The sequence below is a fragment of the Anopheles coustani genome, chromosome 3, assembly GCF_943734705.1.
Source record: "Anopheles coustani chromosome 3, idAnoCousDA_361_x.2, whole genome shotgun sequence".
Lineage (NCBI taxonomy): Eukaryota > Metazoa > Arthropoda > Insecta > Diptera > Culicidae > Anopheles > Anopheles coustani.
The window spans coordinates 56,466,218-56,492,858 of NC_071288.1; the positions used below are offsets into that span (position 1 = coordinate 56,466,218).

The 26,641-nt window shown below is 45.9% G+C and overlaps 1 protein-coding gene across 1 annotated transcript in view; it reads left to right on the forward strand.

Annotated features, from left to right (window-relative positions):
* LOC131260503 (ETS-like protein pointed) overlaps positions 1-26,641 on the forward strand; it is a 91,116-nt gene that overhangs the window by 45,641 nt on the left and 18,834 nt on the right. Inside the window, exons 3-5 of the mRNA XM_058262248.1 lie at positions 10,650-10,766; positions 12,013-12,216; positions 14,924-15,220. Coding sequence (XP_058118231.1) covers positions 10,650-10,766; positions 12,013-12,216; positions 14,924-15,220 — 618 coding nt within the window. The remainder of the gene's footprint in view (positions 1-10,649; positions 10,767-12,012; positions 12,217-14,923; positions 15,221-26,641) is intronic.

Consider the following 26,641-nt stretch of genomic DNA (forward strand, 5'->3'; position numbering starts at 1 on the left):
GAAGCATAGCGCGTTCGTAAACACTAAGCACATTATTCCATTCGTCCGTTCTCCGGCAGGGTTTGGCGTTTTCAGTGCTCAAGAATACATTGCACCGACCCGGTGTGTGTTACTCTTTCGCCGTGTGAACTGTTAGTGCGTGTACTGATCGCGGTAAACAGTGCGATTTTTCGTTAGTGGTGTGTACTTGACGTGTATCATTTGTGCCTTGCCGTATATTATTTCCAACGCACGACGTCATTTGTAAAGGGTTCGAGCGATTTTTCACGTTCCATTCATCAAATGTGCAATATGGCAGTACTGTGCTAACGCGAGGCGCTCGGTAAATGATTCTGTGAAGTTGAAGTGGCTCAAGTTACTTTCAATTGAAGAAGCATACAGTGAAACACTTGTACTCCAAATAGCGACAGTGAAAACATTTCAGTCTAGCGTTAACTCTAAGGCAATTGTGTGGTTTCTAACGATCCTTCTAACAAATATGGCGTTTGAATGATCACGGGAAAGATCATTTTCATACCTCTCGAATCGCGAGTGGCTGGCCCGTTTTCCGATGAGTAGTGATAACATGGTCCAACATGACAGGAAAAACAAGCAAAAAACTACACGAGCTGACTGATAAACCGATCCTATCGTAATCGTTAGAAGCAAAGGGAAACGCACACATTCACCAGCGACACACGTCATGGCTAGGAGCTCCGAGTTGAGCACACTTTCGCGTAATGGACGCCCGCGAGCGTGGGGCGAGCAATGGGGATCAGGCGGCATTTGTCGCACGATGGAATGGCTCGTTTGAGTTAGTGATTTTTATCGTGCTTCTTCACACCACTTCACACCGCACATCGCATTTCCTTCAGCTGGCCTGGTGGAGCAATATCATCATTCGCGCATTATGCTAATGGCGCATTGGTGTGGGTCCTCCGAGAGAGGCGCAAGTGTTTTATTTTTCAAGCTGACCCCATGGCGGCTATTGGGGAGAGATGTTCGAGTCCGACGGAGTACCAGTTAGATTGGACAGTCGACTAGTATTCGCATATAGGAAACAATTTCAAGAATTTTAAGTTCAGTGAAGAGTTTCTTATGGAGGATTAACTCTCACATTTCTCTCTGTGTGGTTCAATGAAACCAATTATAGCTGTTAGTTCATATCTTTATTTTACGATCCTCTCTGTCCATAGTTTACGCACGATATGGATAGTGCCAAGAACGTGATAAGAATCTTCATTTCCTTTTACAAGAAGAACGTTTAACGATTCATTTGAGCAATGCGGGTTTTAGTATTGACGCTAGACGAGGAGAGCCAGAAAATCAACGTTTCGAAGTACAATATAATATTCGTAAGACACTGAGCACCGTCCGATCGAATCGAGCTGTCAATTTTCATACACATCTCGTCGAAGAAAACGGGACTTTGGTGAAATATGTATGAACATTTACTGCTCATATTTTGAATTTGTGTTAATAAATTAAAATAAAGATCGAAAGCTTAATCAGCATACGCCACTTCGGTTTGAAGAATACATGAAAAACTGGATGCAATCGAAACATGAATACAGTGTCCATAGTTTGTTTGGATGGTCACAACTATAGAAAAAAGGTTGTAATGTCCTTGATGGAATCGGAGTTATCATATCACGATCAATAAGACAACAACATTTTTCATGTTTGTATAATCAACTGAGCTTATTTTTTATATTAATTTTATTTGCTTCAATAACCGATTGCGTAACTAATTCGAATTTTTTTTATAATCAACATTTGGGACGATTGTTGAGTATCAGTTTTTCCATCTTGTTCAAAATTCAAAACGTCCTTTTGTGATCTGATAAACACTCATTAAATCCTAGCGCCTGATGATATCGGATCTAATTTGTTCGGTCATTACACAACTAATTCCCGTACCTGTGTTGGCAGTAATTTGATCCTTGCCTTCGTGCTCTGACAAGTGTAAAGTAATATTCTTGACCACAGTCCGACCGTTGGAGGATTACTGATTATCATCCCCACTTTCCACATAACGCGAAATGCTTGTTTGTTTGAGCTCATCCGCGAAAGAGAAAGTCCCACATAGTATGTTCTAGCGTCGGGCGGGCTTTATGTTTCGTTCTACGGAATTGAATCATTATATGTCGCTAAAGGCGCCACCACAACCACTAGCCGATACCGCCTTAGCCTTAAGCCTTAGCCGCGGGTTTCTTTCGGTTTACTTGACTGGCCATGATTTCTAGCAGGTTTTTTGTTTCTCTTGCTTTGGGGGTAGGCGGCTGTCTACGGCGGCATACACATGTTGGTCGTTTTACGCAACGTGCAACTCATGGAAGCAAAATCGAAACGCCCGAGCAAGCACCAACTTCTAGCCCAGCTGGTAACCAACCGCTCGAAAATGCATGGTTCGAATCCTGAGCAGATGGGTTCGACCTTGGCCACCAAGGTGACGATGCAATGTTTCGTATACGAAGTGATTGTTCGTTATATATGGTGGATAAAACAACGAAAGTTTGTGATTTTCATGGCTGATGTTTTGCACAGAAACGAATTGAACCTCTATAAACATACAGTAGCGTAAGTTCCACCCAAAGGAGCCACGTGATCTATGGATGGTACATGGTACAGCATGTTTGTATCCGAATCGAATTGAATGCAATAAAAAAATTTGCCTTTTCCATCGTATAAAATATATGTTATTGTGTATGCATTGGTGACAATAGTTTAATAAAACACACCGCATTACATTCTATAAAGTGGAGCATTAGCTAAATGCACGCGCAATGCAGCATCCTGGAATATAAATTCAAATACATTAGTACTTAGGCAGAGGTTTCATTTAAGGAAACGAGATAGAGAGTATAGCTATTCTCGTGCCGACGTGGGTTTGGCGAAACCGTATGGGGTTGGCGAAGGAGATACATTCACATGTAATTACACAATGTCAACTTCCTCGAAAAGTGGTTAAAACACAACAAAACCAGGTGACCGCGTGATGCACGGAGTAAGGGAGCACCTGAAATGATGATGACAACGCGACTCCATAATCGTGACGTTCCTTCTCGTCGCTCGGTTCGATCGGGGGTAAAGTCATTTTCGTTGCCATTTCATTGTGAATTGCCGCTCGTCGAGTGTTGGCCGGGGTGGGTCGGGGAATGTTGAGATTTTCTTGAATGAAAAACCCTCTACCCCTCCTGCGGCTCCATAATTTCAATCCATCTATCAGTTCCAGCGCTGCGACCTAACCGTATCTGGGCGTCGATCTAAAAGGGGGATTTTTCTACCGACGATCATCAAGTGGCTGCTCATTTTCTTAGCCGTCTTGCCGTTGATTGCTGCCACATCTTCGCCAGTAGGTCGCTTCATCGGCCACAATCTCAGTGCCACCCGTAGCAGTCGACATTACTTCTAAAAATATACGCGAGGCCTTGCGCAGGTGTGTGATTAGGTGCCACCGGCGTGGAAGTTACCATTTCCGGAACACATCCGGACTTCGTTGGGACGCACGCTAATGACTCTATTGGCTAGCACAGTTTTCCGGTGGTGGCAAGGTGTGGTGGCTGATCGTTCTACCTGCGCATCTGCATCATCCCTCCCAAGAAGGAAAAGAATACGATTGTTGAATTGTGGTGAAAGAACTGAGGGCTATTAAAATTAATATGAAATAGGGCCCAATTGCAGTTTATATAAAGCTCACCATATGGGATTACTTCTTTTTATGAAACAAGTCCTCCTAGTTGCCTTTCCCCCTGTAGGAACCAAAGGTCACTGTGGAAAATGCATTTAGCCGGATAATCAATAACATTAGACAGGTACTTCCGATCAAGGGTCGTTCAATCAGCCGCTTAACTTCCCCTCAACCACAACCGAGTTATGAGCTTCGGGTAAGGGCGTGATTCCATGTTTTCAGCACCTTCCAACGAAATCGAAGACAAAAAAAACCCTGTGAGGCAAGGCGCGGTATCACATTACAACGAACTCTCCACCGCACACGCCAGACCACGCACGGCGATGGATAACCTGTGGACCGCACCGTAATTGAACCAAAGAACAAGGGAATTACGAGAATTATCATCACCTTAAAGAGCGATCGATTTCATGTGTTTTCTGTGACCCAATCGCGGTCCTCCTTGTATGCTAACGCCCTTTTACGGAAGAGCGAAACTATAAAATCCAATAGAAATGAACCTGATCGTGTTACCGACAGCTACTTAAGTTCTTGGAAGCCCAGCGATGCTTAGTTGATTTCCGCTGATTTATATTTATAGGCATTGGGAGGTATTTTGGATTGAGCACATAAATGTATAAGCGCCATTTTATTATTCTGAAGCAATCGGTATGAAGTTGAAAAAGCACAACCAATCAAGTGTTAGCTCAACCTGAAACCTTGTCAAAGGACGTTTATTATCGCTTTTTGAGCATGTATTGATTTACTTTGCTATGTTGGCCATAGAATACCGACGAAATGTCCACATCGCATGTAGAGAACACACCAGACGGAGCTGCGAACGATATCAGAATTTGGTCCATACCACAACGTCCATATTATGTTGATTTTGTTTGACTTATGGCAGCATTTATTTTGAGTTTTTTCAATAGTGAGAAAGTGAGTACCAGCAGCTAATGCCGTCTATTAGCCCCTTTAGGCCGAGCCTATCTTGTACAGCGTTTACGCGCGTACTTGCAACAGGCGTTTGTTTGTTTATGCGTTTTTTCCCTTATTTTTCGACCGTTTCCCCTCGAATGACCATTTCCGCCGCAGCACACGGTTTTGCCAATGCTCTAATGGTGAAGCAGTCTAATGGAGATTAGAAAGCAACGGCCTGCTACTCTGTGAGCTAGCAACGCTCCTCACAGCACTATTGCTGTTGCGACACATCAATTGGTAGGAATTGAATGACAATTGGAGTAAATGAAATGTTAATTTAATAATTTATGTTAATTAAGTGGACATTTTCGACGAGTCCGATCCTGCTGCCAGCCTGCCCAATATCCATGTCATGTCATTCGACATGTGGGCCCTAAAAGCGTCCGGCTTGGCTGATATGTGTATTGGCAGTTTTTTCTCAACATTTGATGCGATTCCCATTATGACGCAGTGCGCATTTCAGTGCTGGTAAAATTTCCTGATTCACTGTGTTTATGTTACTCTGAGTTCGTTCGGTCGGTTTAAACTACACTCTCCTAACGTCTAACGACGAGTCCGTATCAACCGTCATCAGATTCCGACTTCCTAACTTGCCCCAAGATGACCATCTGCAGGGGGTACTGTAATGAATTTAATTCGACACATTCAATTAAACTCTGACACCCTCACCGATTAAAAGCTACCGCAGTGCACATTGCTGCATCATTATGAATCAAACCAAACCAAAGTGATATATGATTTATTTACTTGCTTTACCCTTAGGCAATTTGGGCACGTTATCCTCCCATCGGTTTTATTTGGGTTCTTACACCGTCGTGTTCTCGCTGCAGCAATGTTTCGTGTCTTTTCTCAAAGTGGTGTTCTTTTGTTGGATTGTTTTGATGTGCTTACGAAACAATACAAAGTACAGTCACATACATTTGAGTTTTTCACGAAAACGGCGATACATACGATGTACTCATTTGTTCAGTGATCAAAATATTTAAATTTAAAATAAACTCGATAAATAACGAAAAAAGGAATATACAATACTAGTTGAGATTTCGATGAAATTAATGACAGAGAATAAATTTCTCCTTCGCTGCCGAATTTATTCAAGACGTTGTGAATGTTTTTGAACGATATTTCCCACAGTTAAGCAGTTACCCAAGAAAAAATGAACGAGTGTTCCGTATTCCTACCAGTACCGCATAGCACGTATTCGATAAACTAAATGAAATACAAATGTGATTTATGATTCTGCCCTTCGGCGACATTTGGAAGAGCATCTCGGAAAGCGAAGAAACAGCAGTGCAAAATAAAAGATCACCTCCAGCCGCGAGACAAGCACGGCAAAGAAATAAGTGCTCCTTCCGATGCAGTGAAATTTATGGTATCGTGAAACTCAAGAAAACATCCGTGCTGTAAACCTTCCACTGGGAAAACATTCTGTAGTGAAAACAGCTAGCTCGTAACGATCCGAACCGCGGTGCAGTTGATTACGCCAACGTCCGTAGAAAAAGAGGCACTTTTTCTACTTTAAGAATTGAGCAAAGAAGATCGTTACAAAGTGAAGATACAAATCCCTCATAACACCGGTGACGAGGCAAGGAAAGGTGGCGGCAAAGGTGAACATTAATGAGCTGCGAGGATTCGAAGGATTCGATCCTCGAGCGAAAATGACGAACGAGTGGATGGAGTGGAATGATCCTGGGATTGGGCGCGGCGGCGGTCCTCTCGGAAGATTTCCGCTGCGAGGCGCCAACCATCACCACAGCTCGACGACGTCGTTGGCCAGTGGGCCAGCGGGGCTAATGGCAGGCGGAGGCAACATAGGAGGCGTCCACAACAACAACAACGTCAGCTTTCTCAACAACAACCAACACAGCTTCCTCAACAGCTACAGCTTGAACAAGCTGGCCTCTGTTGGAATGGGGCTCAAGTCGCACCCATTGATGAAGGGTCTTCAGAAGCCTAGAGGTAACATACACACATGCTAGCAAAAAAAATCGTGCACCGTGCGCCATTTGGCAATTGATTTTTAAACATCGCTTGCAATCGTTTTGAAGTTTTAGTCGAAAATCATATGTTACAAAAAATAAATACATAAAAATCCCAGGTATGAGACCAACCACGACGGTCGATTAAATAATAAACTATTTTTACGATTGTGTAGCCGATCAAGAAAGCGAAAGCTGCACCAAAAATGGCGAACATTTTCCGAAACAATGTGACCCACCGAAGCGCATCGGTGCTGACTGCGCAATGGCGGTGGCATCTGATGCACCTTGAACCCATTTGCTGGGTGCTTTGACCATGGGGTGATGGTGTGCCTTGGTCATCCTTTCTTCGCCTCGGCAGCCACTCGAAGGGCGGTGGTTCAGTTCGCTCAGTAAGAAAATCGCGCCAGGCGTAGCCGTGAAGCTTTCCAGAAATCGTGGAATAAATCGCCATTGTTTTGGACCTCAACAGGCAGCAGTACTGTGGAGGCACGGTGGCACTGTGTATCTCGAATCAAGTGTGTTTTAACACCTCATGCCGCGCAGGCAACGACACCACAGAATCAAATCAAAGCGTCGTACTGTTGATTAAATCGGCGAATGCAACTTGGAAGCTTTTTCGCACTTTTAAAGAAATTGTAAAGTTCAGCGTGTGGCCAAACCTGCGTCCATAATGCATTCAGATGAATTTACATTTGCAAAAACGTCGGCTGGTGGTAGAGAAAGAATATTTGCCAGAGCTTCAAAAACATGCACTTCGCCCAAAGCTAAGAAGGAGCCACAATTCCATTCTTTGCGAGGGACGAACGCACCGAGCCCACTGCAGCCGCTAAATGGGGCCTCGTTCCGGTTGGCTGGTCATCGTTTTTGGAAGCCTAGTATAATTTTCGTGTGTGCCTGCCAGTGAGCTCACCGTCTGACTTGTTGAAGCACAACCGTGTGAGATGGAGTCGTGGCTGCCTGATTCCATCGATCCAACCAACCGTAGACGCGCTGAGCACCGTACCTGGCGGTCACTTGGCAAAAGCTTTAACCAACATTTTACGTTGCCAATTACATGGAAATGAAATATATTTTGTGCAACGATCAAGACTCGTCATTTCAGTTCTAAACATTTAGGCAAGGCATACAAGGAGGGTCTTGAATATTGGGTGGGATTCTACATTTTTCGTTACGCATTTATCTAAAACTATACGCAATTAGCCCATACGCAGAATTTACTTACTCCAGCGAACTTCTCTTAAAAAATATGACCAGACGTGTTTTAACTTGAAAAGACATATAATACTTCGGAACTTCTAACGTTCTACAGTGATAAGAACAGTACTTGACGAATAATTGTCCATAGTAATTACAGGGATGAAAGCACAAAATACGGAGTGGGTGAATTAAACCGCACTAAAAAAATTTTTTCTTGTTATCTTCAACAATTTCGACATCATTTTCCAACAGCAACCGATTGAGTGAAAAATACAAGTAATTTAAAAATCTTTAATATAAAATTTGCTTTGTTGTTCGTTAAGTAATCTGCGAGTGAATAAAGATAAAGTTTTTCGAATATTTGGCCGATTCAAAGTATCAAAATTGAAAATGTATCTTCCTTTTCGGGCTTACATTATTAGCAGTTCAGGCTGATCTGGTCAAAGCGGTACACATCAAAACAAATGAAACGGCAGTTCGGCATGCTATCGAAAAAAAACGCAATGACTAATAAAAGTAACACGATCATCATTCACGATCTCCACGGACGACAACAGCGACGTCAACGAATGATTTTCTGACCGATTGGAGTTGGGCAACAACAGCCCGGGTTTCCACACGAATCGGTTTGATGTTTAGAAGAGGAAAGAAACATGGCTCGTAAAGACGCAGCCGCACTTCCTTCGCGGTTGGGAAGCACCGAAGACATGAGCGAAGATGAGCTAGTATCCATGGGTGTGTGTGTTTATCTGATGACGACAAATAAAACAAATAGACGGAGAGAATGCGCGGCAAAGAAAACAATCGACCTCAAAAAGGAAATACAAAATTTAATTACACGCAAAACAGGTGGTATCGTCGGCATGATGTGTGAGGGCGCACGCGTTCCTTTGCCGTTTTTCGGTGTTTTATCTTCCCGAAATTTTCCTCCTGCGGACGCCGAAGTCCGCACTATTTTTCCCGCCCATCGCCGCCCACTACTCGGACTTTGGCCCCCGGGGGCGGTTCGACGGGTTCTCGATCGATCGACGCCGAAATGAGAAGGCCGATGATGAAATAGTGGCGACCAAACTTTGCCCACCAACTCACGGACGAAAATTGATTATCAATCACGGCGAGTAAACAGTGCCGATGTAAAGTCAAATGGTCTCCGGGCGTGTTGATCGCGGGGATTGGCAACCGTTCGACTGATGATGGGCATGCTCGTGAATCGATCCCGCCGCGATAGGTGGTCCCAGTTTGGGGGCGACCGTTGCTCTTAATCTTGGGGCGGAGACGAATGTGCCCGGCATAGAGCGAAAATCTCGCACAACACCACATGATGGCTTGGAACGTGATTATGTTTTATCCCAGTCCATCGGCCAGTAGAAGCACGCCCAACGGTCTAAACCGCGAGAATAAGAACCGTTGATGGCGCGTAGCGCATTTTTATTTACTACACCGATCTAATTAAAAAAGACAGCCACAACGGAGGAGAATCAAACCTCCCAGGAAGGGCAGGAAATTGTACTGAAAGGGAAAACAAAATCAACTACAAATCAACGGGTCCACCACCCACCGGGGAAAGTCTTCCTTTTTCCCGGACTGGTTTAAAACAAAAAGTAAAAAACAGTCACTTGCTTGTGTTCAGTTTTATTAAGAGCTCTCTTATCCATTGACACGACGAATCGAACGTCGCCGATCGGATTGGTCATCTCTTCATCGATCGAGATGAAGTTCACTTCCTCCGTAACGAATGGAGCTTTTGCCGGCTCGGAAGTCCGGATTTCTAAACACTAAATCGGTTCAAACGCCAAGACGGAACTAGTTCTTTTGCTTCCACGAGAGCAAGAGCAAGAATAAAATCCAATTGTCTACGACACGATCACATTTAATGCCTACCAATTCATCAACCCTCCGCATATCGAGCTCCTCGCGTTACGGAAGGAACAGGGAAGTGAAGGAAGTGAACAAAAAATAAAACTCATGTAAAAAAAGTGGTTAAACGAAAAGCACGGCGGCGGTGTGGTATAATCCGTGAAAATTTCAATTTTCTATCCCCAATCGAGAAGTAGGGCCTACCGAAAGATTACGGTCAAATCGTCAGAATGTAATCTTCGGCTGAGATCGTACAGCTTCTTGATCTCGTGTCCGTCCCTCAAGATTCGTCCTCCTCATCGTGGGTTGAACCTTTAATCATCCTCAACTTGTGGGACCTTGCAAAGGCACGGGCCTTGGGACTGACGACGAGCAGCAGGAAGCAGCACTTACGAAAGCGAACGGCGAAAGGAAAACTCCGAACGAGAGTTTTGAAGATTCATTGATCAAATTCACGCTGCCGCCGGAATCGGAAGAATTGAGTGGTATTTTCGTAGCGCTCGGGGGTTTTCTCAGTCAACTGCTGTGGTCTAAATCTTACCGCTGCCCGCCTGAGGGGCATTGTGTGTGTTCTGTGAAATTAAATACTTCCGTTCAGTTGGTTCCGTTCTCTTCCACTGGGAGCAAGTCACTTAATAGCTGCAAATAGTGTCACTGGATGCAGACGATCGTTCGCGACGTGGGTCTCCGCTTTTCTTTGCTAACCTCGCTCCACGTCCACAGTGAGAGCCGGATGTAGGAGGGCATGGTGGATGATAGTTTTACCGCGAATGTAGTCCACGAGCCAACACGCGCTTAGAAGGGTGTGCTAATCTCGAAAGGGTGTCCAATATCTCATCCACCGTCATCCAATCGTGCGGCCACCGTTTTTGGAGTCATTCGCGGCCGCAACCGATATGTGTATTAATTTGCTTGCCGAAGCCGGATATGTGGTCATGATTTTGTTTGTAATTTTTTGTTTTCTGAATGTCCTCCTATTACAGATGTCCCGACGCAGATGCCACCGCTGACGCCCGGAACTAACAAGAAGCTCACCGAAGTTCTGTACGCATCGTTTGCTTCCTGGGAGAAGGAAGTGCAAACGTTCAAAATCACCAAAGGTATGTATTCTGGGTGGTATAGCCACTCATCTTCGCACAACTAGAATGAATGTTTTCCTATCCTATGTTTCCCCACGTAGGAAATGTAAGAATTCCCACAGGAAGAGGAAATGCTAAATGTCGTACTAAACATGTGCAACAGGAGGAGCCCCCCAGAGGAGCTGTCTGGAAGATTTCCGTTAATAGAACTCTACTGAATCCCTTGATTTCATACTACTTTTGAGTCAGATATAAATTTGAAATGTAATCTTTAAACCTTGGTTTGCCAACGATTTCACTCTATGGATGCCAATGTTTGTTTGTTTGTGGATAATGCTGTCTATTTTCCGTGGTCGAGTAGCTCACCTATGTGTATGGAAACCTAGCGCTACTGACCTCATACGTATCGATAATAATCAGTGTATGCGCATGTATATACGTAATAGCAACGAACTCTATCTTGAGACGAAAATCAAATTCCGGTTATGTAAGGCGAAAATCGCCTCTCGAAGTGGCTTTCCATTGTAGTTTATCTGCACTAGCGAAATCGTTGTAGGTAAGTGGGTTCTCAGCGAAGGCAAAAAAGACAACCATACACTCACTGCAGGTTCAGGATTGGTTCGTTTTTTTGCCTTCATATGTTCTCATAATCAATTGCAATAAATTCTGATGCGCCATCTTTTGATTCTCACCACTCGCTGCGTAGTGGCCTAGATGACCTTCAACCTGTACCGCGTAATAGTAACACCTACTTACAGCCATCTCATGGCCGTGGTTTGGAAGAGTAGCAAACGAATGCAAAGGTCAAAGTCGGAGGAAACATTTTTACGTTCCCCAAAATCCTCAAAACACTACTATTCCGTGTGAAAAATGCTGTGCTCTTGTTTGCAGTTGCCAGCAGCCTCGGTGCATTTTTGTGTTGGTCAGCATCACCCAGGTGGAAGAACATCGAACTGACCGACAATTAAGATTTTATGACCCTTTGTGTGCGAGTCGCTAGCAGGTCTATAGACTGTCCTTGACAAGACAAGAATCTGCTGATTTTGAAGGGTGAGAAAGAACTACCTTTGGCTGACCAATGCTAAGATCGACTGTTCCGGCCGTGGACGGTAGACCAACCGATCACTGATGACGATCTATTGTTTCTCTCTGCCATTTGGCACTTCGCCGCTCTGTTGACGCTATTGTTCTGGTATCATACAGCTTTATTCTTATAAACACCTCCTTCACCAATGCCTTCTTGGTCTCTATCTTTCATCATCGACAGATCCTCGACAATGGACGGCGGAGCACGTGTTGATTTGGTTGAACTGGTCCATCAAAGAGTTCTCGCTGGAAGGTGTCAACAAGGAACCGTTCCAGAAGATGAGTGGCCGCGATATCGTCGGTCTCGGGCGGGAAGGATTCCTTGCCATCGCACCACCGTTTACCGGTGACATCTTGTGGGAGCATCTGGAGATCCTCCAGAAAGGTAAGTTACAGGCGATTTTCCAAACGTTATTATTATTTCATTATTTTGAAGCGCTTAGAAGCTCACTAAATAGACGACGAACGCTACCATTCGACATTCCATAGTCATAGCGGTTAGGTTCCCTCCCATGCGGGAGTATTACATCAACTCGTGGTGTTCTCGGAATGATTCGAATGGTTGCTATGTCAAGAGCCCTCTGATTTTGACAAACGGAGAAGATGATAAAATAATAACCATAGTAAGCGTGATGAGGGTCCCGCAATGTACGATGCAGAAGATCTATTACGCTCTCTGTCTAGTTTCTGTGTGTGTGAAGAAACGAAGAGTGATAGCTGGATTTTTACTAGTATAGATTAGATTTCCTAGAACAAACAGAGATTTCCCGAACAGTATCTAATATCTCACCGTTTAATGTGGTCACTCTTTTGATGTTGTTTTACCTCCGTGTTGCCATTAGCACCTAGATTGGGCAAGACACGGTACGCCATGGTTGGTGCTTCCGTGCCAAAACTTAGCAAATAAAACCATGTGTGAACGTCAACGATGGGTAGGGGGTAAAGTAGAGAGGTAATGCGATTTTAATCAATACACCGATGCAACAGTAGTGTTTGCAATTCTGAAGGGTTTCATCACAGTTCCGCGCGCTCTCTGGCCATTTTCAAGGGTGGTGGCGCTTTAGCAGCGTTTCGCCGACCGTTTCGCCTGCTCCAGGTCTCATCATCGGTGATTAACGGCGTTGATAGATCAACCTCACTACTGATGGTGATCTTCATCATGTTCTTTCCTCTCCACCCCCTCCCCCCCAAGAAAGTTCAGTTCGTTTGCGGAGTGACCGTTGCATACGGTTTCCACTCACTGGGCAGTGTGGCACCGTGTGGCTGTATGCAGCGACTCAAAATAAAAGGCAAGCCCCATCCGGCGCACACCAATAAAACGTGTGGCCTGTGTGTGATTCGGAATGGCGGCCTGCGCCATGAACCGCAGCATGGAGGCGGTTTCTTTAACGAGTACACGCAATAGAACGCAATCACAATAAATCATCAGAGCTCCCTCGCTACCCTGCTCCAGAAACCAGAACCACTTATGCTTATGGCCGGTTGAGGTCAATAAAGGCCACCGATGATCACAATGTCAACTGGGAAGCATGCGTAACAAGACAGTTCCATGTGCATTACTGTTGTATCCATTTTTCCTTTCTTGTTCCATCCCCATCAGTGTCATTGCAACGCTGTGCAAGCAAGGGCAGCGGACGCGTTACAGCGAAAGGGAATTTTCTCCGGGGTTTTCTCTGGCTGGCTGGCTGGCAGACTGACTGACTGTTGCGGTCTTTGCTGATGGTGATGGTGGCAGATGCCGGCAAACCGATCGTGATTGAGATTGGATAATTGACGCGATTGCCATAAATCGGTTATGTTTGGGGTTAATTGAGTTAACGTTCACGAAACACCCCTCCCAATCCGGGCTTCGGACTGCAAGGAGTTAATTGATTGTTGGGTGGTTAATGTTAACGAGGGAAGCTCACAAATAATTGCCGTGCTCGAGGTGCAGCGGGAAGGGTAGAGGGTGCATGTTCCAATGTTTCAATTATTTTGATGCGATCGCGTGTTGCAGTGAGATTTGCTCTGATTTCCGCTACAATCCAATTGCCGTGTCAATCGATTATAGTGAAGCCCAGCCTTGTGACACTACTGACGTCAATGGGTCGAACCATTTTCGCTCTTTCATAGTTGTTTGTGCGTCGGGTTATAAATACATTAGGAACGGAAAATTGTGAACCCGTTTAGAATATGTCACTTGAGCGCTGATGATGCGCCACATCACGTCCATTCACGATCTGGAAATTGAATCGTCGAAACCTTAATTTTTCCCAAATTTCCTTTACGTTCATTCCGGTCGGTCCTTCCTGGTCCAAAAGTCCTGTCTCAATCCCACTTTCTGCCAGATTCGGTCAAAATTCGATTGATTCAAATAAATCAACGCTTCCTACGAAGTTCCGTAACCCCTCGTAGCCAGACATCACAACAAACATATGGTGCTGGCCAATCCCCGTGCTAAACTAAATTGAGCAGAAACACATCTTTGACCTAACGGCTGCGCTACGTCAATAGACACAAACAAATTGAATTTCAAAGTCACCAAATCGTCCTGTTGCTGCAACGTCCTATTCGCAGCGATCTGAACCGAAGCTTGGAAACGAAAAACCATATTGCCCATTCAGGAAAACACTTATATTCGGGCGGCGTTGGCAGTGGTTCCGCACGCGGGAAATTCGGTAGAGGAAATCGAATCAAATGGGCACGTCCCCCCGTACTGGAAACCTTTTTTTGTTGTTGTTGTGTGCTGATTTTTGGTTGATTGACTGATAAATATAGCTCTCCGTGCGCGATGGGCGGTTGAGTGTGCGGGCTATGCGTGCGGGCCAGCACTAGATTGATTTATCGAAACATAAAGTACACACAAAAGGACCAGTCTAAAGTCATGGGTTAATGGTGACATGGTGAGGGGTCCGATACCAAAAGGGTACACGGTTTCAACCTCACTCGTTCGGTTAAGATGCAATGAAAGCCGGAACAGGGAAAGAAGAAAAACGAAAGTATATTCTGTGTGTATGTACGTGCGCATGTGTGCCTAATCAGTTGACTTCAGTTTTGCTTTCAATTATTATTTTTTTCAATGTTCTGATCTGGTATGCCATTATCTGTTGTAGATTGCGAAAAGGCCCTGCTGGAGCACGGTTCGTCGGTCAGCGGAGGACTGTACGATGCTGGCTGCGGACAGTCGGCGGGCGGAGTCGGCGTTAACGAACTCAACGAGTACAACAGTGCCCTTCAACGGTTAAGTGGCCAGCAGCAGCAGCAGCAGTCAGAATTTGGCAGAGGCAGCGGCTCGAACGGTAACAGCGCCAGCAACAATAGCAGCAACACACCCGCCTCTACCACCAGCTCGTCAGCTCCCACCCCCGGCACGACCACCCCAAACAGTAGCAGCACGACCAACACCACCAGCAATCACAGCAACGCGAGCGGAGGAGGTGAGTGGCTAGACAAATTCTACCATCGACGAAACATGCGGGGGAAACTTTAGCGCCAAATATTGTTGTGTTTCTTGTCGAAACCGGCGGAACTAACAAAGCCGTCGTCAGGAGTTGGTCGAACATTCTCTCCCAAAAAGCTTGTCGTCGCTAAAACGCACCACCGGCAAGCGCAAGAGGCAAGAGAACGCTTCGGCAGGGAAGAAAACGGCACCATATAATTAGTTACATCAGGCGGAAAAAAGGAGCCTTCCCGAAGGAGGCTGTGTAGCATCGTAACGCTTGAGGGACAAAGGGGAATAATGAGTAATCATGCGTGGCGAGAAGGAAACAAGGGTGCTGGTGGAGGGTTGGTGGCTATCGGGAGGAAAATATCGAAAAAAGGTTTTTTCCCCAACCCTTGCCAGTCACCCCCTTCTGCCACAGCAATCGGATCGGCCGCGGGATTGGTGGCTATATTGGACCGGGAGTCTATAATTTCGGCAGACGCTGGCCGTTGGAGGGGAAACCGAGAAAGAATACTCCGAGCGACAATCCCTTTCAAACGCGCACCGCCAGCCAGTGGGCGGCGGGTTGAGGGGACCCGCGAAGGGAGAGTGTTTTCCATTTCGTTTGATTGCCGTGTGGAAAATATTATGATCATGCTGCCGTACTGGAAACGGTCCGAATGGACGCGGGAGTACGAGCGCGCGCGCGCCCTCTAATAAAGCATCTAAACCAATACCGGCCGTGAATACCGTCTGATCGATTGATCGTGTTGCCCCTCATCCTGTCCCGATCGTGGACCATGAAGGAGAGAAAAAAACACATTGCTGGAAACCTTTAATTGTACCCATTTTAGGCTTCCGATTTTCAGAATGGAGCGATGACGTGTGCACTCGTGGTGCGTGACTCTATGCTTAACTTTAGCTTTGTCTAGCATTTGCAACAAAAGGAAATTCAGTCTTTCTTTCCCTTTACATTCCTTGCAAAACCTTGTGTAAATGATTAAACATTTTTGAATGTTGAACCCAATATGTTTGCGGGTGTGAAATAAATAACATAATATCTAAGATTGCTATATAATCACCTAGCAGTTGGGCCAAATTCAAAATGATGAAACCAGGATCTACTGCTTGCTACGAGACATTGTCCCAAGAGCTCCTTATCTTTTTAATGATTAAAACCGAACAGCTTTGCCGATAGTAGTAGCTTTGGTCACAAATTTGATGAGAACCACTAATTTAGAACAATGACGTATTGAGGTGGATTCAAAAATACTTTTTGGCTTAATTTAAGCCCAAGCAAATCAGAACGAGCTGGCTACAGCAATGCCTCTTTCTAAATAGCAGCACCCCTCCATGCAGTCTCCTATGCACCGAACTGATCGTTGCCCGTATGTCCGTTAGCAAAGAGAGTTTTGGTATGCTTATGCGGGAGTCCGTCGTGCAGTCCCCGATGACGGCGATCGTTGGTGGCGTTCTTTTTTTCAGCCGTTGTTCCCCCCGCCACCGTTCAGTTGATTCGCGATGAACGGTGGTCACGCTCGAGCTGGTAGCAAAACAAAGACCGCACCACACACCATGGCCATTCTCCCCTCCTGACAGGCGCAACACGTGTGCCTACAACACGTACGTGAGTGTTCCCGCGTTTGGGAGAAAACATGCCACCAGTACTATGCCGTTCGCTGCTGGTCACCTCGTGGCCACCGAACTCCGAACTGTTTGGCGTCACTGTCGAGTTGGTCCATTCATGGAATCCATCCCCTTCCTTCTTGGCGCCCGCGTGTCACCTTGATCGCGGATCGTAAAGGGCTCTTGGACTATCCCGGTGTTGGAGCGGAGAGCGACTGAGAGGGCAAATCGGTGCTTCTCCAACGAAACTTTGCGATTGTTGTCGCGTTTCCGAAAAGCTCCATCAGGCTGGGTAGATGGGTGTGTGTGTGTGTATGGGTCGGGTGTAGATATTTGAAAAATCACCCATCCAACGAGGAGTCCCTCGACCCACAGGCGTTCTACCGCCACACACCGAGCGCTGGTTATTGCTGCCAGCCTGACGGAGTGGGCCGTTCGAAAATGGACCTTTTTGGCGGTGGCAAAATTATGCTGTTCGTAAAATGTCAAGTGAACGGACACACGGAATCCACCCTCCACCGAAGGTCTCCTGGGAAGTGGATGTGCGTATGTGTGTCGGCATGGGTCTCTGTTGCCGACTAACATCGCACGAGCGAATAATGAGTAGGACAGGCGGGAGTGCAAGCTAATGGCGGTGGAAGCTGCGATCGTTGATTACATAGTCTCCGCTTCGCGTATTCTCCAACACGAACCTCCGATCCCCCCCCTTCCCATACAACGATGGACCCACGGCCTAATAGACCCAAACCGCAGCACCATTCCGCCGACGGATGGAATGGATGAATGAATGAGTGCGCGGGAATGAATGAGCGTGCACTGACTGACTGTTGGCCAACGCCTGACAACCGGCGGGACTGCAGTTGAATCACCGCAGCATGAATGAAGTGGAAAAAGCCGGCTCTTGGCGGGGAACGGTCGACCCTGCTGTGGGCCGGCATACGATTGGTCGCCACTTGGAGCGGCCCACACTCCATTTAGTGTATTCTTCTCGATCGAGTCCAGCGTGATAAGGCGAGAAGCGCACCGTACGAGATATACTCGCATACGAACGGGTGTGAGATGCATAAATTGTTCGTAATGTTCGTCGCGCTTTTTTATGTAAGCATGGAATGGTCGTTTTCAAGGACATTTCTCATTCCCTGACCGCATGGGAGAATGTACTATCTTGCCCTGCTTATTGTAACCAGTAATCACTGATGCTACAAGTATCATGATCAGGTCTTAGAAGCTAAACTATATCAGCTTTCGTTTGGCGCTGTACTTGTGAGGCCTTTCCTTTGCATAAGTGTGTGGTGCTGTTTGCTTAGTATGGCGTTAATGTTTCAGTTTTAGCGTTGGCCCGATGGCTGCCATTTTCTTTCACATTTCCTTGCCATCTCAGAGGTGCGTTATTGTTCATTCCCGCACGAAGGTCCCATTGAAGAGCTCATTGCGATTCCTGTTGGTCGCGTAAGTGATCCAAGAGCACGAACCCATCTGTTAGACAAAATGAAATGGGGGAAAACCAGAATGATGTCCCTACCTGCCCATTATCCTTTTTGCCACTCGAGCCTTGGCCGGTGCCGGTCCTTCCCATCTCTCGGTATTCTACATTTAGGTTTCTAGAGCGGCACTTACAATAACAAAAGCATAAACAGAGAAAAGAAAAAAAACATATTAGCATCAAAACATGACGACATCAAAAGGCTCGGCCGTAAACTCGATTATACTCCTCCCCTTTTGGGAAAGGAAAAGATTGCTTTAAAAAAAACCGTTGTCCGCACCCAACGTTGAAAAATCGAAGCAACTCGAATCTCGCTGGTGTTCGGCGATTGTTTGCTCTTAAAATCTGGTTTAGTTGGTCCTCTGCTGCAAAACATTACCAACCGAGGGTCCACCATTGCGTGGCTATACTGCTGCCTGCTCTTCCACACCGAGAAAACGCACCCTTGCTGCAAAATCTTCGTTCGAAACTCATTGTCCTGTCATAAAGGGTTACAGTTCCAACCCCTTCCCACAGTGAAATATACGAAGGCACGGAGATCTCCAACGGTTGACACTATTACTTGTTGAACGTCCACGCGTGACCGATGGCGTCTCTCCAAATTTGATGCCGGCACACACTGAGGCGCCCAACGGTCAGAAGAACGTTCTGCTGTGTGAACGAACGACATGATCGTGGTGGATCCTACTGCGCAAGTACGTTGTCGTTGTCGTCGTTGGCGTTGGCGTCGTTACCCTTCGGTGCGTTTGGGTCCAACGTTTTGGGCCCTCTTTTGTTCCGAGCCCTCCCTCGCATACAACAACAATCGCACCTGTGTTGTGTCTCCCTTGCGCCGGTGTTGCCGGTTCACGGCACATGTAGGCTAATGTCGCTCTGTGCGTTCCGAGAGACGGACACCTCGTCAAGACCCATCCGTTGTGCGTATGTGTGCCAGCAGATAAAAAACACCGAAACAAAAACAAAAGCGACTTGCTGCCGCCGGTTCGCGCATCGTTGGACGCGTCGCGGGTTGCAATAGTGTCGAAATCGAAAGAGACTTGGCCACGCACATACTTGGAATTGATTTTCGTACACACTCTCTCACCTCGGTGCAAAGGACCAAAGTCCGTTAGCAGAGGTTCAAGTTCACACGTTTATCCTGGTAGAACCCCCACCCCCTTGCTCCTCCGACAACTTAAGCGAAGTTCAATATTATTGTCTTGGTGGAAGGAAAACATTTTAAAATTAATTCCATTTTTCGCCAAAAAAAAAGTTGAAGCACAAACATGTTTATACTAAAAAATATTTCTGTTGTACACTATTTTTTTAATTTACTTTCGCTCTCGATTTTCAAAGGCACATTTATTTCAGCTTCAACGTTGCCATCTTCACTTGCCATGGAAGAAGCTCAGCTGTCATAATTTATGATAATTAATTTTCTAGATTACGGATTACAAGGCGGCTAACCTGACCGGTAGCCTGTTAGGTACCGCTTTCGATTGAAGTTGTCTCACATTTTTGGAAGATCTCACCGGCCGCCACACTCCAGCGCCCGACTGTGAGGAGGAAGACAAAAGAAAAAGATGGAACTTTTGCTTTCGTGTGCACCAGATATGGCCGATAGAGCGAGAGTTTTCCCTCTCGGGAGCCTTCTTGCGTGGCGACGATGCGCGGATCAAAAAACCTCGACCATGAGCATCATCGTGAAGGAGAAGTGCGTCTACAAATCTAGTGCCGAACGCCCCGGGGCGTGGAATGCAGGTGAAGGTTAGTAGACGCGGCCAGTTCCATAAATTTAGCGCTCGGAAAACATGAGACACGCGGTCTGATGTAATAAGGAGACGATCGTTCAGAAAGTAACGATCATCGAATTGTGCAAATACGTGTGTCGAATGAAATGCATTAAACATTAAAATTGGCAAAACACACCAAGTAGAGATGTTGCGAATACAAGCTCCCACACATAAACGCACAGACTTGCTCGTATTTTCGGCCCCTTCCGATGCTCACCTTACGTCAAGGATCGTGTCGTGCAGCATTTACGCCTGCGCCGCGCCAGAGCTCGCGAACGAGATCGTCCATCGGCCCAGCACGATACATGTCACGCCTTTCCAAATAGACAATCCCAAGGCCCCTCGCGACTGCTGGCTTTGGCTTTCTCCCACCATGGAAAACAAAAATCAACCCCACAGAGCACCAGCGCTGATTGGTTCGAACAGCGATAAATCTGTGCTACGATCGAAATGTTTGTTTTTTACTTCCACTTCGGACGTAAATACCACCCCTTGGATTGGCCAATCGCGAAATTCTCGCCTTTCGTGAGCATTCACTCAAAAACATACACCCATTTCGGAAAAAACATAAGAAGTGCTATCCCGTAGCGCTTATCGTCGTGTCCCAACCATTTGACTTAAGAACCAACCCAACCCAACTGGGGGCGCAGTAACAGCTTGACGCGATTGCTCCTGAAAGCATCCATGGCTAATCATTATGGAAATATGCTTTGGTGATCCTCCACTTCAAAGCGTATGGTGCAATTTCGCCTAAATTCACAATTTCAAGGTCACTTCCGGTGGCATAACCCGATAGCGACACATCCGTTGCAGGTGTGATACAGGCAAGGGCAGATGTGCACACTTAATTTGCATGTTTATAACCTTATGATGCACAGTCAGTTCCAAAAATGTCTTCTTTCATTCTACGTATTGCGTTATCGATAGTTTGATGCATCGTAATATGCTTATGTTAATTTTTCATGTCTTCTAACAAAAGCTTGACTTAGTCAAACCGTAAACCATGCCCTGTTTGGAAAACGTTGAAGTAAGTTTGGATCTTGTCCCCAAAGACGTAACCGAACCAGGAATTCAAGTTGTAATTCCCAGAGGTGCGCTTAATGCAATATCCAATAATCCCGATCGAATGTGGTGAAGTTTTCTTCGTAACGATTCCATAGAGAATTCTGAAACTGAGAGAAAATTCATTTTCCAAATTCCTCAGTCTAAATGGCTGTACAACTGTTAACATGGTTGTAAGAATTAGAAAATCAACTTTTTTTCTTCCTCTCAGAGAGAACAATTACATATCGAATTGCATTTCCGGTACCACCGGAAGCTACTATGGACCAGCACATAGTTTTCATTGACACTTTATTCCAGTTCCGGCATCAGTAAAAGCCTCGTTTGACATGCCACACCAGCCTTAAACGTTTAAGAGAATTAGTGCACTACTACGTATTTGCAATTGTCGATGGTTTCTTAGCGTGAAGAAAAACGTGTACCAATGCTGGCGCGCGCGCTCGCCAGGAGGTTGCTTTGGAAGATGCAGGGGTGAGTGCGAGTGTTGGGCTGTGGTGCGCACGCATTAGCATAATTGCAGTGCAGCGACCTGCGCACCATTGGACCTCAGAAAAGAAGCCACACGTCCTGACTGGACGCCCAGGTTGCCATTAATAGTTTCAATTATCCTTCAGCTAGTTTGCCGGTGGCTTTTCCGTCTCCCGGAGGCTCCCGTGGTGGTGGCATTCACAGATGAAGCAGATTTAATTGAACTCCGGAAGTGTGTGGTGCATGCTGTGACCGATTTCGGTTGCCAATAAATCAACCATGATGGAGTTGTAGAATTTTAGCGTGCAAAATGCTCTTCAGGTGTAGGTTATAAAATTGAAAAAAAAACCATTAAGAACCCCAGTGGAACATATGGTAGTTGAAGTAAAGATAGATAAAACATACTATGCGTAGTAAACCCTATTGAACGGTTTAAGTCAATCATCATATTAATATTTTCAATTCGCGTTCCTTTTTGCGTATTTTCAAACGACGAGCTCATAGCTTCTTTGTAGGATTTTCTTTATCTTGCAAAGATTGGCCCGTTGCACGTACGTGCAGGAGTAGAAGGTCGGAAGGTGAAGCACGCTGCACGCTTGCAGCAGGACTCATTTGAATATAAATGTGTCTGTGCATGTTTAAACAGTTCCCAAGCGCCATCCTCCATCGGGGCCCGGATCGGGAAGGAAGTCCGGGACCCGAGCCAGTGTATGGCGAGATACGCGACTCAATCAATTTCGTTGCCCCTTCTCTGGGCCGTTGTTGTCTTCTCTTCTCTCGTCCCTTGTGCGATGGTCAAGCGAGCATGCGCCTGTCGTGTGTCACTCTTACCCGTCCGCTATATGCTACAGCAGGCGTGCGTGCATAACGGTCCATACTTCCGGGCGGTGGTTCGGTGGTTCAGGCAAAGCATAAGCATTCGCTGCGGCCAAGGTGCGCTTAACGCTCACGTGCTTGGTTGTCCGAAGCCGTGTTCCGTTCGGAGGCTCGGAAATGATCGGATTGGAAAGACTACGCATTTGATGCGTGGCCTGAAACTCACCGGATCTCACGGCGCAGCCTCCGCGATGGGTAAGAGAAATAATCAATAAGTAGGAAAGCGGCTCGAAAGGAAGGCCAAACCGAACGGAAGAACCGGAGGGAACCAGGGATAAATTATGCTAATCCAATGGTGGTCAACGTTCGAGCCACACGACCCAACTGCCCGCTCTCAAGTGGCGCCCGGATCGATTTCAAAAGCCAGTCGTTAATCTGTCAAAAAATTATATGTTGCCAGGTTCCCAAGTTGCGGAAATATAACGTACTACCTTCCCTGTTTTCGTTCTCTCGGCTCTTTAAGCACATCGATATGTGTACTTTGTTATCTGTCTTCCTGGCGTATACAGTCAATTAAATGTAAACGCACAACACGGGCTATAGCATCGTTCCACTTGATTGTTTAACCTCCTGGGAATTTGCAGAAGTTCGTATTAGATTAAATCGACCAGTCGCTTCCACGCTGAGATCATCCTGTTTACCGATTCCTCAAGATCGTAAGATAATCAGATAGCTGAAACGTCAACCCGGACGGCCATCCATCATGTTCGTTTCTTAAATCTCTGGAAACATTTTTTCATCGCTACTCAACCGCTTCCGTGATACGCAAGCGATCGACATCAAAGAACGGCAGCTACGCAGCTTGAATATAGTGTAGGCAGGCTTTGATCGTAGGTCCTCGTGGATACCATCGTGATACACAGTTATTCAGATGTTGATGTTTCCGAGTGATATTCTCATTCATCTATGGTGCAAAACGCCATCTATATTGGTGTGTATCAGTCTTTCAAAACAAGTTCCTCTTCGTGGCCGATCACCTACTCATCAATGGGTTAGTACTGGAGCTCCCCTTTCCGCCGTCAAATGTCTACCGTCTGTAAAAGCGTTTGACAAGAACTTCGATTTTGTCGCACCAGTGGTTGTTGGCTGTACATTTCACTTAATTTCCTCAACCTTCCTAGTGTTCTTTCTTCCTTTTCCATGCCGCCAAACCCCAAACCAGGTTGAGGCGGAACAATCGCACACATAGCGCTATTAGCCCGAGCGCCCTCGGAAGGCTTTATCTATAATGAATATTCAATTAAATTGTTTACTCTTCTTCGCGTCCCGGTGTCTTTTGTGGCATGCCTGGTTTTCTTTCCACCGAACCAGGCACAGCACACGCGGCCGGCCTATCGATCAGACGGTCGATCGATCCATGATCGGCTTCTTACTTCAAGCGGGAACTGGAGGAAAATTGCGGGTCGCAGAAGTAATGCCTGGCGTGCCTGGGAGTGAGCGCGCGCGAGTGCACACGCCTATGTTTGGTGCGTTTTGTCTTATGATGGAACATGTTCTTTTTGTTTTTGTCCTTGTCCTTCCTATTTTGTTTGGTCCGCTTTTTTTAACTTCGCGTTTTGCTAGCAACTACAATCATTTTCGCTCCAACTTCCCCCACTTTATCTACCTCCTAACCGGTACGTTCTGTCCCAAAGGCACCAGAAGGAAGGCCGGGTGAGAAGACGCCAGTGTGTTTGGGTGGATCCGTTTGACGGGGGAGGGAGGTGATCCGACAGGGATAGTACCGCCGAGGGAATGGGAGAAGAACGAAACAGGAAAAGCAGAAAGAGACAATCGCGCTGGAGCAAGCGAAGGAAAAAAGAACCCTAAGAGCACTCGCCGGAGAGCGGATGTTAGAAATTAAACGCCGCATAAAGTAAGCGATCGAGCGATCGCACGAGGGTACGGGGAAGCGCAGTGTGGAGAGACAACGAAAAGAACAGAAGAAAGTGGCAAAACAAGAAGATCATAGGTCGCGATCATCATCGCGCGGCCCATGGTAAAAGGGAAACGACTCAAGCAGGAACCGGGCAAAACCGCGTCGCCAGCATAGTAACGAAGGGAGGGCAGCAAGGATGGCAGAAAGCAAAGAACAAAGAGGAAGAAAAGATCTCCACTAGAACCTCGCACGAGGGAGGGAAGGCCAGGCAAGTCTTTGCTTCGAAAACAAGCCGTGAAACATCGCGTGATTGGAGGAGGAGTGTAAAGTGTGCACACGCATGAAAACGTGTTTCCGCCCGGCCAGCAAAGCCTGGCGATCGAGTGGCGGCTTTCGGTGCGCTCATACAATATGTCGATCGTCCGAATGAATGTCACCAAACATCATGTTTAAGGTGCGCTTCCCCGGAGCCTCATCAGCCGGACATGATCGACCAATCGACTCGACCGATTCCGTCCGCCAGGATCGGATCGGAAGTAGTTTGTGGCGTCTGTGCGTTCCCACCAGTGTTCCTCGCTCGCAACACTATCTCACGCTATCTGGCCGTTTGAACCTTCTTCCGGTCGTTTAACCACACATGACGGTGCCAATCGGGTGGAAAGGGAGAAACATGTCTGCATCCGGTCAAAACTAGTCTGACAAGCATGTGCAGCCTCGTGCAGAGAAACAACCATTTAATCGAATTGAATTGATTCGCCCTACTGCTGGCGGAATAGTTGTCCTGTCCGTTGAACGGTGGCAGCTCGAAGCTTCGTGTATTGATTTTCTATGGAACACATAGGTTTCAAATGGTGTTTTAACGCAGATCCGCACTGAATCCCGCTTTAAACCGCATACATTTAAAGCATCAGTAAACATTAAAAAGTAATGTTTTGCAATTCCATTAAGAATGCCAAAAATGGGTACGTTATTTTAAAGAAAATCTCTTCCATGAAATAAAATGGTGTCTATATTAATATTTACCAAGCTTGTTTTCTATATAAATAGAAATAAGCTTATTCAAACATAAGCTAAAGCTAGTACAAACTGGTAGATTATGCCTAAATACGTGTTCATTTTAAACCTTCCAGTGTTTTGGTTTAAAAAAACATCTGCGACCCACGAAAAGCAAATGATTAATTTAAAAGACAATCAACTGGACTTAGGTTTTACAAAACAAATTTGTGGAAATTATTAAAGTAGATCGTATATTTCCATAACGTGGAACTACAAATTCTTCCCTGAAACGTTCACATATCATAATCGAGATTAATTTTGCTTGGAATGTTTTCTTTGACCTAAACCAAATGTTAAAATGAGTTGTCTTTTGTCTATAAAATAACATCAAATTAATGGAATTTTTAATTATTTGTTGAATTTGAAGATAATCTATGTGCATGACAATTATTTCGTGCAAATGCATTTAAAAACAAAATCAAACTCCGATAAGTGATGTTAAATTTGCTACAGCAGCGAATAATGTGGTACAATTTACCGAACTATGTGTTACAATAAGAACAAAACAAGCTTTACAACATTTTAAGCTAAGAAAAACTATCGAGACGAATGCTGTCGCCTGTTTCTGCTAGGACTTTCACTGCTTTGCAGAAACAGGAAAATGATAATTTTTCACGCAACAGCCCGCACTGGGGCGAGCGGCATCCTCGTTCCTCGTCATAATGAAGTGATCTCGTTAATTTAAATGCAATCGAAGTTTCTTTCCGCCGAAGATTAACCAAAGTGACAAAAAAAGGTTAACCCTCGAAGCGATCGCAAGCACGAAGGTAGAAAGTGCAACCTGTTAACGGCCCAGCCACGGTTTCCTTTTGCAGCCGAAAGGAGGAAGGAAATGCACTCTCCCGTACACGCCACCCCATTTGTTGTGGTGGACATAAGCGAGATAATCGTGGGCCTACGATTTGTGCTCCTTGCTTCAAAAAGGCCTTAATTAGTCGTTTATTAAGTGATTGAACGATTCGATAACGACGCGTGGTCTTGCGATTTGCGTCGCTTGCTGCTCGTGCCATTGACGGGAAAAGACCATGGGCTGGCGCTGTCTTTGCACAAAATCCACCGATAGATGTGGCTCGAATGTGCATCCAGAGACGCGATTTGCACGCTTCCTCCACCGCCCCCCCCCCCCCCCCTCACCACTCCTTCTTATGGCGCTACCTTTCCGCTGGTGATTAAGGTTCGTTTCTTTTTGTTGTGATCTTGGTCTCA